Raw genomic sequence first — 16,870 nt, forward strand, 5'->3', positions numbered from 1 at the left:
CTTATTTGGTGACTTAACTTACTCTAAGACTTCTACAGCATTAGAATTGTAGCACTGTGTCTGATTGCCAGAGAGAGAGAGAGAGAGAGAGAGAGAGAGAGAGAGAGAGAGAGAGAGAGAGAGAGAGAGAGAGAGAGAGAGAGAAATGGATGGATGAATGGATGGATGGATATACAGATAGGTAGACAGATGGACAGAACAGATAGGACAGTTGTTAGCCCAATTCAAATTTCAGCAGCTGCATATACTATTTAGATCTTTGTCTTTCAACTGTGAATTAAAGGAGTGGCCTTATTTCGGAAGGGGAGGCAGAGATTGGTTGCTTGGTGGTTTTTCTTTTCTAGAAATTATCACCACTATCTAATTATAAAACATCTTTATCATCCTAACAAAAAAACCATTATCCATTAGGAATCATTCCCCTCCAACTCTCCCAGCCCTAAGTAACCATCAGTCTACTTCTGTCTCTATTCTGGACATTTTGTATAAATGGAGTTATACAATATGTGGCACTTTGTGACTAGTTTCTTTCACTTAGCATATTTTCAAGGTCCATCCATGTATTGTACCATGTATCAGTATTTCATTTCTTTTTATCATAAAATAATATCACATTGTATGTATGTACCACATTTTATTTAGTCATCAGTTGGTAGACATTTGGATTGTTTTTACTTTGGGGCTATTATGAATAATGCTGCTATGATTATTCATGTACAAGTTTGGAGGTTATTTTCTTTAACTTTTTTTAAATTGTAGTAAAAACATACAAAACATTTGCCATTTTAACCATTTTTATGTTCACAATTCAATGGCATTAAGTACATTCACAATGTTATGCAACTATCACACCACTGTCCATTTCCAGAACTTTTTTTATCACCCTACACAGAAACTCTGTACCCATTAAACAATAACTCTGCCTTTAACCCCTTCCTCCAGACCCTCACAACGTCTCTTCTACTTCCTGTCTCTGACTTTCCTGTTCTAGGTACTTCACATAAGTAGAATCATGCAATACTTGTCCTTTTGTGTCTAGCTAATTTCACTAAGCATAATGTCTTATATGTTGTAATATGCATGAAAATTTCCTTAAGGCTAGATAATATCCCGTTGTATATATATACTACATTTTGTTTGTTGATTCATCCATTGATGGGCTTTGGGGTTACTTCTGCCTTTTGGCTATTGTAAATAATGCTGCAATGAACATTGGTGTACAAGTATCTATTTGAGTCTCTCTTTTTCACTTTTTTTAATACTTACAAATGAAATTGCTAGATCATATTCTATGTTTAACTTTTTGAGGACCTGCCAAACTGTTTCCCACTGAGGCTGCACCATTTTATATTTCCACCGACAATGAATAAGGGTTCCAATTTTTTCATATCCTCAGTAACATTTGTTATTATCTGTCTTTTAGATTAGAGCGATCCCAGTGCGTGTGAAGTGGTATCTCACTGTGGTTTTGTGTATTTAAATTCTTTACTTTATCTGTAATTAATACATTTTGGATGGTGAGAGATTGTTTTTTTGTTTTGGGGATTATTCTTTTCCAAATGGCAAGGCATTTTTAACACTACAGTGTTGAATTCTTTCTTCCCCTGATATAAAATGCCACTTTTACTTTATGTTAAATTTATATACATATATATATGTCTGTTTCTAGATATTGTGTTTGACATATTTTCTATTGCTATACCAGTACCACACCATTTTACTTACTGCAGCTTTGTAATATGTTTTAATGGCTGGGAGGGCAAGTGTCTTCCCAATATTGTTCCCTTTCAAAATGTTCTTAAGGATATTTAACATTGTTTCTCCAGCTTAACTTGAAAATTAGCTTGTATAAAGTTTTATTTTAAAATCTCTTATCAGCTTCTGATTAGGATTGCACTGAGTTTGCATATCAGCCTGGGGAACCCCTGCCCTTTGTATTACTTAACACATAAACCATTTTTACTATCTGTTTCTCATACCAATAGGAATGTGATAAAAGAGAGGGGAAATAATGGAATCTAAAATCAGTTAGTTTGGACCCTTAAAGAAAGTCTGGGAAGTATTTTGAAAAAGTTCTAAATTCGGAAGTAAGAAGAGCTGGGGCTATGGAAAGGCAAGGGGTGTGCCTTTCAGTTACCTGAACCGAAGTTGATTGCATCTGATTAAGAAATGGGCTCAGTCATTCCAGAATTTTGTATTATGACACACATACCTGTTTTTTTCTCTAGTACGATGCTGTCCGAATAAACCAACTCTATGAACAAGCCAGGTGGGCCATTGTCTTGGAAGAAATTGACTGCACAGAGGAAGAAATGTTGATCTTTGCAGCACTACAGGTATGGAAACTTCAGTACCTTTCTCTAGAAGGAGACAAGACAAGTTCGTTCTGCTTACGTTTTGTTTTATTCATACTGGTTTTTCTCTTTTGAAAAAAGCACTGAAAATGAAAGTAGTAAATTAAAATTTTAAATGCTTCTCATACATACATGTGTCTATCTTATGTAAAGCATTAGTCTTGCAATTCTTATCTCTTCCCCACTGCAAACTCAACCAGTGATGGAGAAGAACCAAGTTAGAACATGACTAATTGTAAACCTCAGGATGATTCAGATTAAAATGTCATTTTCTTTGCATAGAAGGGAGATCCCCATGGAAGAGGTGTCTGGTTTTACAAGGGACCTGTCCCCTAAAAAGAAGAACTGGCTAATGGGTTCGTTTGTGCTCATAATATTTCTAAAACCTGTTTTTTCCGTAGTATCACATTAGCAAACTGTCATTGTCAGCTGAAGTACAGGATTTTACAAATGAGTCTGAGGTCGATGAAGTAGAAGCAGCACTTTCTAATTTGGAAGTGACCCTAGAAGGTGGAAAGGCGGACAACACTTTGGTATGAACTTTTTTGATAACTTTGAATTGTGGCTTTGTTCTGACAGACAAATGTCGGTGAAATTTTTTATTAGAAATACGAGAATATTTTGTCTGAATTTGAAAAAAGAAAACATGCTCCTCATCTGACAAGCTGACACCTAGCCAGAATTGACTAGCTTTTGTCAGGTCAGCTCTTACTGTAAGGGACTATAAGATATTTTCATTACTACTTATGACAGTACTTTTGGCATGGAATTGGTTACGTAAGTCCAGAAAGAACCCTCGGTCTGGTGTATGGGGTAGCTGTGGGAACAGAAGAAATGCTTTACGTGTAACAGAACCTTATTATCTATTTACCCAGTCATACCTTTCCACTGGGTAAGGTTGACTGCAGTGAGAGCCTTTTTCTAGAACATTATAAAAATTTTCTGAACTCCTTTTGACTTCAAAAAATAAACACTACCCCCCACCCCCAGTAAAACATAAAAAAGTAACACGGTTTTATCATCTGTTGCTTTTTATCCATGAAATGTGACTGAATGTCAGCTTTATAATTGGAATGTCCCTCCTGTTTGATTCATTTTTGGGATGCCACTCTTTTGTTTAATTTCTTTAATCATGGTAGTAGTTTAATCACATTGATTCAGAGAGGTGGGTCCATTGCAATTAACATTTTAAAAAGAGATTAGAAATGAGTCACTGTATTCTTATGTATTTATGTGTTCACTTATGATTAGGTTCCTTAAAATAGGAAATTGGTATTATGCAAAAACAAGTGCCTGAAACAAACTAAATGCCACTATTCCGTAGAGATTCAGAGCCCTTTCTCACATTTATAGGCAACACCCACCCCATGAGATTGGAGTTCTTTATTCTACTACTAAATACATAGAAGAGGAAACTGTTGCTTCTTAGAATAGATAAAAATTTCCCTCCTCCCGCCCTCAATATTTTTATGTCAAGGATTTGTGATGTTAAACAATAGGCTTTTCAGTTTGAAAATAAGCACCAACCCACACTGTAGAATGGACTTTGTACCAGATACCTTCTGAGAGCTTAATCAGTAAACTAAATGTACCTAGAGTTACTCACCCTGGTGTACAAGTGGTAAAATAATTTTGTTTGTACCTAAAAGTACTTATTTCTAACTCAAATGTTTAACTTGAATGGTAGGCACAGGGACTGCTTGGTCAAATTTTTAATCTCTTTTTCTTATTTTTTTGATATATGACACATACAGAAAAGTGAAAAAAAATGATTATACTCATATGTGGAATCTAATGAACAAACTGAACTAACAAGCAAAATAGAAACAGACTCATAGCAGGCTGACAGCTCAGTGGGGGGCGGGGCAGGGGGGTTGCGGGGAACAGAGGGATCGAGCAAAAAACAAAAAAAGAAAAGAAAACCCACAACAAAGAAAAAGAACTCATGGACACAGGCAACAATATGGTGATTATGGAGGGGAAGGGTGAGAGTTGGAGGTAGAAGAGCATAGAAGAGGTATAAATGGTAATGGAAAAATACAATTAAAAAGTTTTTAAATATACAACCTAACAAATTAGTATTAAATTATCACCCAAGTTACCACCCAAATCAAGAAATGAAACTTTGCCAGCCAGCACAGAAGCCACTGCAAGTGCCCCATCCCACTCCCAACTCTTCCCCACCCCCCTCCCCAGGGCAACTACTGGATATGTGGCTAGTGTGACTGAGGAATAAGTTTTTCATTTTATTTAACTGTAATTAGTTTCAATTTAAATAGCTACCTGTGGCGAGTGGCTACTGTGTTATTTAGACAGTTGCGGTACAGAGTATCAGCACCGTTGCTTATGAAATGTTCTCTGTTTTTCCTTAGGAGGACATTACTGATATCCCTAAACTTGCAGATAATCTCAAATTATATAGGTAAGTCACCCTTAAAGAAAAAAGGGATTACTCTTAACAAAGCCTTCTATGTAAAAAGTCCGGGAGTTTCAATTGAACATCCATTAAGCAGATTCATGGTTCAAACATAAGAGCATGAGCTTTGGCATCAGACAATGGACCGAATCCTAGCTCCACAGTATGTCCTAGCTGGGTGACCTTGGCCATTGTCCTCCTGTCTTCCAGCCTTAGTTTTCTGATCTATAAAATGGGGATATACCTCCTCTTGGGTTTTTGAGAAGATAAAATAAAATAACACATATGAAGCATTGAGCATGGTGCCTGGCTCACAGAACATGCTCAGCCCATGGTGGCATAAAGATGTCCCGTGTCATCAAGAATGAACACATGTGCTAGACTGGAGTTTCTGTTACAGTCCATCTGGGAGGCTCAGGACGCTGGCACCATTTCAGGGTTCTTTCACGCTTTGAAAATCAATTGTCACTAGAACTTGGATACTGGGCTTATAGAGAGATAACCTTAGTTATCTACCTTTACCTATTCAAGTATTTCTGATCAACTCCCCAGTCACCTCAGGTTAATCTGAAACTGTTGAAAAGGCAGAGGAGATTTTTGTTTCGGGGGGAAAAAGGACTGCCATGTTTGCGATGGTGCCAAGGTGTGTTAGGATGAAAGGAATAAGGACCTTTTGAAGTTCTGTCAGTTACTTATGTCACTTTATGGTTTGTTGACTTTTCTTAACAAACTCACACTTCACTGGGTCCATTGGCTTGGAAAGAAACAAGTTGGTTTTGATAATACATGATGCAAAGAAAGACTTAGAAAGAATGGACAATGAATCAGGTATAAATGAGAAACAGGACTCCAAAGGTAACAATATTTGTCACTGGGTTTCTACCGGTTTGTTCTCTTTTTTTATGTAATCTTAGGATGTGGTCTCAAACAATAAGGTCATTAATTTAACCTCTGTGGCATAAATAGTTGCAGCCATACATATTGTTATAGTCAGAGCTACAGAAAAATAGTAATAATTTGAATCCACAAATACATCTTCATAAATTATTAATGATTGTACTGCAAAGAAAGTAGGTTGCCCTATTCTGTCTTAAGCAATTGCAGCTCTTTATAAACCAAATAATGACAGTGCCCTTCCCGTAAGTGTAAGTGTTTTAAATGAAGATATTCTGGAGTAAAGCCCCACATCCACATCACTTTAGTGGGATTGATATGTACAGACTCACAAAATTGTTCTCATTTGGCCACTGGGCATTTTACCTATCAAAGGTTTCAAGACACTGAATTTGATATAGTTCATGGAAGAAAGAAATGAAGGAGGAAGGAAAGAGGGAGGAAGCAAAGAAAGAGAAGAGAAGGTAGGAGGGAGAGTGGAGAACAGAGCTCTGTTCCTAGTGAATGTGTGACCTTGAATAGGCCCTTCATCTCCCTGGGCCTCCTTTCTTTATCAGTAGAAAAGCATTGATCTAACCCTTTGATTTTCAATGTGTGGTTTGTTTTCTTTTAAACACTGAAGCTCTTTCTTTCCTAAATAAAATCAACTGAATCCACTATATAAGTAATGGACTTTAAATTTCAGCAGCCTAATGCAAATCCCTCTGTTACCATAAGTACATATGAATGCTGGATAAAATAAAAATAAAAGAATTGTAAATACAAAGTTGACCTTGAAGCAAGACTGAAAAATCCTGCCTTGCAGGAAATGAAAAGGGAACCTAGTTCAGTAAGTGAAGCCTCAGCTGCACAGAGGGAGTTGGGCTTGGACCTAGATTCTCATGGCTTGGGGCTGCAATTTTTATCCCTGGGCAGAGATCAAAGGTGAAGCTTTAAGGTGGTGAGCCAGGACTGAAGCCCCTGCCTAAAGGTGGAAACTCACAAAGGCTGCCTTCAATATTTAACAGGGTTAGAAAAACTACCCATCAACCAGAGGAAGCAGTAAGGAAGTTCATGCTAGCCTGCGGTTCTGGTTGGGGAAATGAAAAGTCTCTCTCAAAAATTCAGAGCCAGGGTCCATTCCACACACAGATGTAGATCTAAATTTAAATATTATATGATAAAAAGAACCCTGAAAAAATAAAATAGGAACTGGATTAGGACCACAAAATCCATGAAGCCCTAGCAAATGTAATTTTAAAAATCCTTGGAGGGAAATATCTGCAATCTGGCATGCATAGACCTTCTGCAAAAAAACAAGAACCCCCTTTAAAAAAAAAAAAAGCTTCAAATAAAAATTACTAACCATTTGAGTTAATGGACCACCATAAAAGAAAAACAGCAGACCCAACCAACGAAAGGATTAACAGTTTCAATAATTTTAGATAATGTCACCATTTGAAGAAACTATAAAATGAATGTTTCAAATCATTAAGTAAATTAAAAGGTAAAAATTGAAATAGAACAGGCAATATTGAAAAGGAACCAAATAAAAATTCTAGAAATGAAAAAAAAACAGAAATTTAAAATTGAACAGGTACATTAAACATCATTTAAAAATATAGTTGAAGAGAGAGCTCAGACAGGTAGAAATGGGAAGTATGCTATAAATAGAATGAGAAGGTTCAACGGCAAGTTCCAGAAGACAATATCAGGGAGAAGGAAACATTTAATTAAAGGAGAATGCTTCAGGATTTTATATAATTACTAAAGACAAAAATCCTTAAATTCAGCAATTACAGATCCCAACAAAATAAATCAGTATAAATGTACATCTTGATACAGCCAGCCCCTGATAAGCAAATGTCTTTAAAATCAGAGAGAAAAGACAGGTTTTCTATGAAGAAAACAGTTGGGTGGACAGCAGACTTCGTTGATGGGGAAATATCTTGAAAGTAAGTGCTAAGAGAAGATAATCGTCAATTTGGAGTTTCTGCATAACCAATTCTTCAAGATTCTACTTTTTCAAACTCCCTAAATATAAAGTAGACAAAATACAATCCTTCTACTAAATTACATGTTTAAGTTAAAAAAAATGATTTATGCCCAACTGGAAGGTGTAACCACCGTTGAAGAGACTGCTTTGGCATAAATGACTCCATAGTAGCATTTTAAAGAGAGGCCACACGTCAAATTTATTCATTGTATCATTGGTCAATTTCCTGTAGACAATTGGGCAAGTTATTGTAGCAAAGAAATCCATTCAGACTTATATATTGTGCTACAGGAGATTATTGGTGAGATTCATTTTATAGATACAAGACTCTTAAAATATAGTAGAATCTTTACAATATTTCTAACTCATGGTAATATGGAGAGTGACCATAAAAATTTTTTGGTTCCACCTCATGGCTCACTGGTTATCAGATGGAAAAGTACCTGAAGTGGAGTTACACATTTTTGTTTTTTCAAAAAATGTTTTCCAAATCTATGACATTTCTGTGATGAGGAGTGGCCATGAGCAGTCAGCTTTCAGATGCTTTCAAGATAAGAAACACTTAATCTCAAAGAGCACACTTTGAAAAGTTACTTTGAAATGTTTTCACTGTCAGTGTTGCCAATAATGATACTGCCCATGAAAACAATGTTCCCTGGACACCTTTAAAATGTGCAAGCAGAATTTTTCTGTGTTAAATGTCATCCAAATTAAGAGTGATAGTGTGTTTTAAATGCACTGATTTAAAACATATTCTGATTAATATACATGAGTGCTTGACATCAGAGAAGATGGAAATCAGTGGCTTTGTTTCCACAAAAACCTTCACAGATAGATGGCATTAAAATATGAACGATATGATTTAGTAAGCACAGCCAACAGTACTTCCTCAGCTGGGATTTATGAACCTGAGTAATAACCTTCCTTCTTGAAACAAACTAACCTTTTTATATTCATTCATTTTTAATTTGTATATTATGTGTATAATTTATTATGATGTTATAAATACAGGGGTAGGCAAAAGTAGGTTTACAGTTGTGAGAACGTGAAACAATTTATTCTTGTATTATTATTTATTAATGTATGACAACTGTAAACCTAGGTTAGCATTCTCCTGTATACAAAATATCACAAATAAGTAATTGTAAGTATATTAAGGCAGCGCTTTTCAACCAGTGTTCTCCAAGAATTTTTAAAACATGCACTACTTGATTTCTTAGTCAGGATCACTGACCTTTTTTCTGCTGAGATTGTCAAATTAAAAAAAAAAAAGACATCCAACACAACAATAGCTGTCCACTATGAATGAATCAAAACTATACCTATTTTTTTTTCATCAGATCAGCAAAATACATATTTTTTTGGTATGCCACAGAATTCTGGTAATTAGTTTATGTGTGCCGTCAGAAGAAAAGGTTGAAAATCTCTATGTTAAGGGATAGGTATTCAAAGTATTTTAATAATGAAGTGTGCCCAGTTTAATTTGGAGATTACTAAACTAGTGTTTCTCAAACTCTGGGGAACCACCTTAGGAAAGCTTATTTAAAATGCAGAGTCTGGGCCCTAACCTGGGCCTATGAATCTTCATCTTGGGGCCTGGGGCCTCTTAACAAACTTCCTTCCAATTCTTATGAACACCAGGGTTTAAGAACCGTTCTTCTAGAAAATAAAGTACAGCTCCTTAGCAAGACATGCAAAGTCCCACCCCAGCCCCAGCCTGCCTTGCTGTTCCTGTCTGCATTATCCCCCATACAAGGAAAGGCTGTAGCCACAGAGACTACTCCTCTTCCCCATTTCCATTGCTCAGCACAATGCCCAGCATGAGGTCAGTGTTCAAGAAATGTTCACCCTTTCTCTTACCAACAAGGTGCCCAGCTCTGCACCTCTGCATTTTGCATGTGCAGTTGCCACCTTCTGAAATTTCTTTTCCCTGTGGCCCCCTATAACTCCCCGCACCCTTGTTATATGACTTACCATATTGTATTGTATTTACTTATTTTGTGCATTACCCTCTAAGCTATGAGCTTCATGAGTGTTCTTATGTACATCATTCCTCACCCATTCCTCCTTCTCCTACCCGGCCTGCCCCAGCCTCTGGAACATGAAATAGGAGCAATAAGTGTTAGCTTTGGGGACAAACAGAAACAACCTGAAAGGTGAACCAAACTGGAAGAGGTAGCAGGGTTAATTTGAGATCTGTTGATATTTTTGAAGTCCAGTTAAAATGGAGAAGCAGGGTTCCATTCTTCATTCTGCATAGAAATATTTAAATACCTGGGACTAAACTGAGACCTTACTACTTTTGGTTATAAGCTGGGTCTTTAGATTTTATTCTGAAAAGTCTATTAATGCTTGGGAATCTAATTGTTAGGCAATTAATCTTTTAAATATATTCTTTGGAATTATATTAACTACAGCTCTCAACATTTGAATGCAGTGGTTTTCTAAATCCAGGAAATGTTAACTTTATATGATGCTTTTCAATTTTATTTTATTATTTTTAGGTAATATGCTCCTGTTACATACACTATCTTTTAGTGAACATCTTCTTCCTTATCCTTGTGTTAAGGATACACTTTTTTTTTTTTCAGTTAAGGAAAGACGAGTACTGATATGTTAAAAGACTTGATCAAAATTATATATGAGTGGTATTAACAAGCTTCCTCCCTTTCCCCCATTCTTGAGTGTAGAAATCTAGTCCTCTGCCATGAGATACCCTGATCCTCCCCCAAGGCCAGGATTGTTCCACTGAGTCACATACACTTCATTGTATCTTTTCTATGCCCATCTGTATGCCTTTTCTTACTCCATAGGTCTCACATTTTCTATTTTCATGACTCAGCTGAGTCCTGCCATGGGCTCTGTCAACTTTGTATAACCCAGAGAACAAAGTCTTCTGGTCCCAGGTGATACTGCTATTAGAGATCTTCCCCTAAAATATTTTTTAATAATAATAGTGCCTATATAGATTAGCTGTAGATTTTGGTGCTTTCAATGGCTCACTGGGAATTCCCTGGTGGTTTCTCTCCAGGGTCAAGAGAAACTACAGAAAAGGTTGCTCACTTTAATATATGATAACTTAAAAGGTTGTTGCTGTCCGCATGGACAGCTTTTTCAGATGTCACAGATTCATGGATGTTTCTTACATATAATAATTACTATTGTGATTAATAATATTAATAATTATTAATTTATTATTTATTTAGCACTTCAGTTGAACGTTCCAGGTGCTATGATAAGCACTTCACAGAGATTACCTCTCTCCTTCCTCATAAAAGCCCTGTGAGTGGGAGACTATTACTCTTCCCGTCACAGACAGTGCACGTGGCCCAGGCAGATGAAATGTCTTTCCCAGGGTCACACGTTCAGACAGTAGCAGAGCCAGTGTAGCCCCAGGGGGTCTAACTCTTGAGCTTTTGCATTAACTTGTACATCTCATAGCAAAACCCCATTTCTAGTTTCTTGAAATGAGTTGGCAACTTGCAAATTGATTTTAAAATGAAAGCATGTGTTTGAAAGAGTCTTCATCTGCTTGAAATTTGTGATGTTTCTTTCCTACCTTTCTGGATGGCTGTTTAAATGTGTACCATACTTTCATTTGCAGGCCCAAGAAGCTAATATTAAAAGCTTTCAGACAATATTGGTTTGTCTTTAAAGACACATCTATAGCCTACTTTAAAAATAAGGAACTTGAAAAAGGAGAACCAATAGAAAAGTTAAATCTTAGAGGTAAGAGGGTTCTACATCCTGCTGCGGCTTGTCATGAGCCAGCAGGCAGATGAAAGCCAAGACGCGAGGTTGCCTGCCAGCGTGGCACCGTGTTCATAATGGCGGCCGGCCTGCAGCTCCCGTTCCCCACGGCGCATGGACCTGGAGTGTGGTTTAGTAAACACGGCTATTTCTGTTCTACTGTTTCTTCTTTCCCAGCGTGTCCAAGTCTGTGAAGTGGTGGTGATTGCCATCATAAGTATAATACATTGTAGGATCCTAAAAAGTTTTCTGAATCCCAGAACAGTTATGTTTAATTCAATGTCGCATTAGTGCCTATTCTAATTTCTGAAAGTGACTCTGAGGATGCTGGCTACTCTATTAGTTGCAATATTTTATAGTCAATACACTCATTTCTCTTATCAGTGTGGCAGAGAATTTCCTGTGTTTTGATTTATTTTGAATTCATATTCATAATCATTCCTATGGGTCAGGATAGCCAAATCAACCTCAAAAATGAATTCAGTTGATAATATATTTAAGAAAATTACAAGAGAAAATATTTTTCTCTATCCATGTTAATTGTTTGTAAGTCTCAGTTAGCCTTTCATTAATGTTATCAGCTTGCCCTCCATTTTTCAGGAGAGAGCCAAATCTGAGGTGCTTATGTTCCAAGTCTTTATTTTAGATGTACACCTGATATTTATATAACACATTCTTCAGAACTCAAGTATGACCTTGCCTTTAATTATTCAGGCTGTGAAATTGTACCAGATGTGAATGTAGCAGAAAGAAAATTTGGAATTAAACTACTAATCCCTGTTGCTGATGGTATGAATGAAGTGTATCTGAGATGTGACCATGTAAGTAAACCATATAAATGTTCAGTCACTTAACCTTTGTTAAACCTAAGGAGAAACCATCTGAGGTGTTTCCACAAATGAGAACAATGTTGTATTAGTCAGCTATTGCCTTGTAACAACCACAAAATCACAATGATATATACCAATAAACATTTGTTTCTGAAACATCTTCAGGGAGGCTGGGGTGGATAATCCAGGCTGGTACCAGCTGGGCAGATCTGCTTTGAGCCAGAGGTCTGTCAAAGCTTGGCTCCTCACTGCAGGTTGGGCTCATTGTATTTATTCTGGGTCCCAGGCTGCCTGGGTAGGCTTTTCTCAGAGTGATGGCAGAAATTCAAGAGGACCACTGGAAATGTGTGAAACCTCCTAACACTTAGGCTTGCAATTGGTACATTGTCATTTCCACTCATAGGCCATTGGCCAAAGCAAGCCTCACCGCTGAGCCCAAAGCCAAGAATTGGGAATTACACTCTAGCTCTGGTGGGAGGGGCTATAAAATTACATGGCAAAGGGTGTGGAGATTGAAGCCAGTAATTCAATGTACTACACCTACCATTGCTATGAAGAATTTTACTCCTCAGCTGCATCCTCTCAGCTTCTGAGACCACTCCTCTTTGCTCCCTAAAGTTAAAAAAAAAAAAAAAATGAGCACCGACATTAAAGACAGAAGGCACCACTCTGGTTCAGATCTTATCAATGGGCCTGATTCCTACTGTGGGATTAGAGTCTTTACTAATGATAGGCCAGGGTAGAAATAATATGGGAAATCAGAGAGATCAGATGTGACTTGAAAACAGAAATATCTGTCAAGGAAGGTTGTCCAGTATTTGAGGTGTTCAGGTGTCTGATCCATGGCATGTGTCTTTGGTTGATCTTTAAATTCAAGGAATTTATCAAGACCGACATTGCTATTCTCTAGCCTCTTATCATCTAGAAACTCAGCACAGGAATCAAAAGTCCTTGTTGGGTGTTACATTAGTTAATTAATAGCCACTCAGAACATATGCCACTTTAATCTTTCCATGCTTGGAAGGTGACCGTTTTGTATTATAAAGATGAAAGCCCAAATCCTGCTGTTCCCAGCAGGATGGCTTTGTACTTGAACTTGCTTCTCAGCCCTCCTGTGTTTGCTGCAGGAGAATCAATATGCCCAGTGGATGGCTGCCTGCGTCTTGGCATCGAAGGGCAAAACCATGGCAGATAGCTCCTACCAGCCAGAGGTCCTCAACATCCTTTCATTTCTGAGGATGAAAAACCGGAGCTCAACATCTTCAGTGGCTTCCAGTCTCGAAAACATGGACATGAACCCCGAATGTTTTGTGTCACCTCGGTGTGCAAAAAAACACAAGTCTAAACAGGTACTGCTAATCTTGGTGGGGTGATTGTTTGCAGCAAATTCTGTATTTTCTGAAATAAAATGAGGAGTTAAAATGATTGAGGCCGTCATCATGAAAAATCATTTGATGGGCAAATTTGACTATAGACTGGGTATTAGATGATATTAAGAAATTATTGTTAATTATGTTAGAGGTAAGTGTGCTGTTAACTGAATATAGCAATATGCCTTGATATAATTTAATTAAAATGATTTAGCTCCTACAAATTAAAATTTTAAATTATGCTTCCATAACCATGGGTTAAAAATTAAACAGATAAACTGACTCAGGTAGACCCAATGTCCATGGACACACCACTACTACAGAAAGAGGGACCCAAAGCTCTCCATGTGCATGAACCTTAGAAGCTTGGTGTTGGTTGATCTTGTATCTGCTTCTCCCTGGTGATTTGCATGTAAAAGAGAGGGGGAGAGAGTATCCGTGAGAATGAACTGTCTTTGTAGCGCTGCAGTTGGGCCTCACATTTATTTTCCTCATAGGGGATCTGGAGCTCCACTGGGATGATTACAGAGCAGTCACTGCATGCTAAGGAGAGTTTGATGTCTCTTGTTTCTGTTTAGCTGGCAGCCCGGATTATGGAAGCCCACCAGAACGTAGCCCAGATGTCCCTGGTTGAAGCCAAGCTGCGATTCATTCAGGCATGGCAATCTCTACCTGAATTTGGCCTTACCTATTACCTTGTCAGGTAATTACAATGTTCACTTGCCTCTCTCACTTTCCATTCAATTTCAAGTGGCTTTCTTGGAACCTAGTGTATCCTCACTTCGTCTAGAATGGAGAACTCTTTTTTATTTTAGAATACTGCCCTTTCACAAATGGTCCAAAACTTTTAGCTACTCATGAAGATCTTCCATACCTCTATCCAGACTGCCAATACCCATGAACCTTAGCCAAGGGTGGGAGAGGAAATTTGGTTCTTTTAGGAGAGCAATATTTGCAAAACCAGAGAGAGAAATCACCTATTGATTTTATGAGATCTGACCTCCTTTCATGTCAAGTCCCACTCCCCCAACCACGCTAGACTATAAGCTCCATGAAGTCAGGAATTTTCTGTCCATTTAAGTCACTACTATAGTCTCAGTGTCTAAAAGGGCACCTGGCATACACAGTTGGTGCTAATTTTAAATTAATTAATTTGACCCCCCTCTTATTTTGCTGCCCTCTAATGTCAATTTCACTTAAAGAATGTCTTAGGGACAACCTTAATTCTCTCCATTCTTCATGTTCTCTCACAATAAATGTGCCTGTTGGTATCAGCAAGAGTGAGAGGAGAAATGACAGAACAGACCATGAGTTTAAAAGGTTTATTTGCCCAGCTGCAACAGGTGGGCTGAGACCCTAAGGTGTCATCCCCGAACAAAAGTAAGGCAGGAGTTTTTAAAGGGGAAAAGGAGGGAGGGAGTTGAAGGGAATCTCTGTAGATGGCTTTGGGGGAGTTGACTCTGAGAATAAAAAAGTTACTAAATTCTTGCCAGCAGACTAAGATACTGTTGAAGGACACAGGTCTTTCAGGCAGGCTAAGATATCTTTGAAGGTCACTGGCAGTCACTGGTGTCAGCAGTTACTGAGGGGGGCAGCAGATTTATCAGAGGTTGTTAAAATTATACCATAATTATTGGAACCCAGGTCTTAGGCCTAAGAGTGCCCTTCTAGAGAAAGTTAATCCCTTATTGTCCATTCTTCATAAGTGATCTAGAAATGTTGGTATTATTTATCTTTAAGAAGTTGTATGTGAGTAAACATTTAACATGAAGCAGTTGCTTCTTTTAATTTTTTTTTTTTTTTCAGATTTAAAGGAAGTAAGAAAGATGACATTCTGGGAGTTTCATACAATAGGCTGATTAGAATCGATGCAACCACTGGGATTCCAATTACCACATGGAGATTCACCAATATGAAGCAATGGAATGTAAATTGGGAAATCCGTCAGGTAAAGTGAAAGTTTGGGGTATACTTGGTGTTGAGCCTGTGTGTGCCCTCAAAAGGGCAAGTTATTCTGATGTAAAGAGCTGTTTTTATATTTAGAACTCAGAAGCCACAAGCCTGTGGCAATTGTTTGCTAAAATAATCACATGCAATTCTGGGCAGTTTCCTAATAAGTACAGACCAAAAATGCTTTTCAGGTAACCCCACTAGTCGGCTTAGTCTCCATACAGACTCCAAAACTGCTGAGCAGTTTGATTAGTTTCCTTCAACTCAGCATAGGATTATATAAAATATAGGCTGATAATTACTTAGCAGAAACTGCATGGGAGGTAACTGTCACCCAAAATAAATCCCAAAAAAGGCCTCCTCCGGCTGGCTGCCAAAAGGTGTCACTGGTTGAGGACTCAGACATTGCCTGTTTGGAGAGCATCCCAGCCCCAAAAGGGAAAAAGTGCTGGAGAAGCAACTGAGGTGCACAGGGGTGAGTAAGCTTCCCCTCTTGAGTCTAGGAGCCGTCACGCCCTCAGCACCCCATCATCTGCACCCAGGGAACTTAGTTCAGGCCAAGGCTATGTATGTCATGGAGAATTCTAGGTGACGTTAGAGCACCTCAGTATCCTGCTGGTATGGAATCTCTCTTCCCTCCTGGCCTTTTTTTTTTCAGCAGAAAACCATCAACGGAGCAGCATGGTAAGAGACTCACGCTTTTTTAAAGGACCGCGGATTTCTGTCAGCAGCGCTGTTAACCACCGGGGTGCTCATTTGTAGAATGAAGACCTGAGATTAGATGACTCCAAGGGAGTGGTTCCAAATCTTGTTATATATGAGGATCACCGGGGGGCTTTAAAATACCCCTGCTCAGGCCACTCCCAAGATCAATTAAAGCTGAATGTCTAGGGGTGGTAGCTGGTTCCTCGGGTGTTTGCTGGCAATGGGCAGCCAAGGTTGAGACCCCTATGACTACGTTTCTTCTAGTGCGTAAAGTTTATGACTTTTAGCTGGGAAGGGCTGAGAACCAGTGACTGGAGAAATTTTCAGTCAGGTCCTCTATACTCCATTAAAAAGTCTATAAAGCACCCTACCCTTTGACACAAGGAGTACTTAGAAAATTCTACGTGTGTGTGTGTGTGTGTGTGTGTGTGTGTGTGTAGAAAATTCTACTTCTGCGTGTGTGTGCGCGCGCGCGCACGCATTGGGAGTTAAAATGTTTTGCCAGGGTCGCAGCAAAGTTGACGCCACAAGAGGGCGCAGAGAGCAAAGACATGTTTTCTATAAGCGATTAGTGGAAGTGCTGGCTTTTTGTGAGTTTTGGGGGGAAATCCATCTGTCAGCAGCCT

The 16,870-nt window shown here is 38.3% G+C and overlaps 1 protein-coding gene and 1 long non-coding RNA gene across 5 annotated transcripts in view; one reads left to right on the top strand and one right to left on the bottom strand.

Annotated features, from left to right (window-relative positions):
* Positions 1-16,870, bottom strand: part of LOC150003253 (uncharacterized) — a 65,095-nt gene that overhangs the window by 16,870 nt on the left and 31,355 nt on the right. For both annotated transcript variants that reach the window (XR_016512753.1, XR_016512752.1), the window contains one exon: positions 12,764-12,831. This is a non-coding gene — a long non-coding RNA (uncharacterized LOC150003253). The remainder of the gene's footprint in view (positions 1-12,763; positions 12,832-16,870) is intronic.
* The window catches only part of FERMT1 (FERM domain containing kindlin 1), a 40,602-nt gene that overhangs the window by 16,010 nt on the left and 7,722 nt on the right, over positions 1-16,870 (top strand). For all 3 annotated transcript variants that reach the window (XR_016512751.1, XM_090286065.1, XM_090286064.1), the window contains 8 exons: positions 2,229-2,336; positions 2,756-2,887; positions 4,727-4,776; positions 11,244-11,368; positions 12,104-12,210; positions 13,347-13,568; positions 14,168-14,292; positions 15,396-15,537. Coding sequence is in view for 2 of the 3 variants with exons in the window: in XM_090286065.1 (XP_090142191.1) it covers positions 2,229-2,336; positions 2,756-2,887; positions 4,727-4,776; positions 11,244-11,368; positions 12,104-12,210; positions 13,347-13,568; positions 14,168-14,292; positions 15,396-15,537 (1,011 nt within the window). In the remaining variant the exon portion in view is untranslated. The remainder of the gene's footprint in view (positions 1-2,228; positions 2,337-2,755; positions 2,888-4,726; positions 4,777-11,243; positions 11,369-12,103; positions 12,211-13,346; positions 13,569-14,167; positions 14,293-15,395; positions 15,538-16,870) is intronic.

The sequence above is a fragment of the Furipterus horrens genome, unplaced genomic scaffold (assembly GCF_987537825.1).
Source record: "Furipterus horrens unplaced genomic scaffold, mFurHor1.1.pri manual_scaffold_8, whole genome shotgun sequence".
Classification (NCBI taxonomy): domain Eukaryota; kingdom Metazoa; phylum Chordata; class Mammalia; order Chiroptera; family Furipteridae; genus Furipterus; species Furipterus horrens.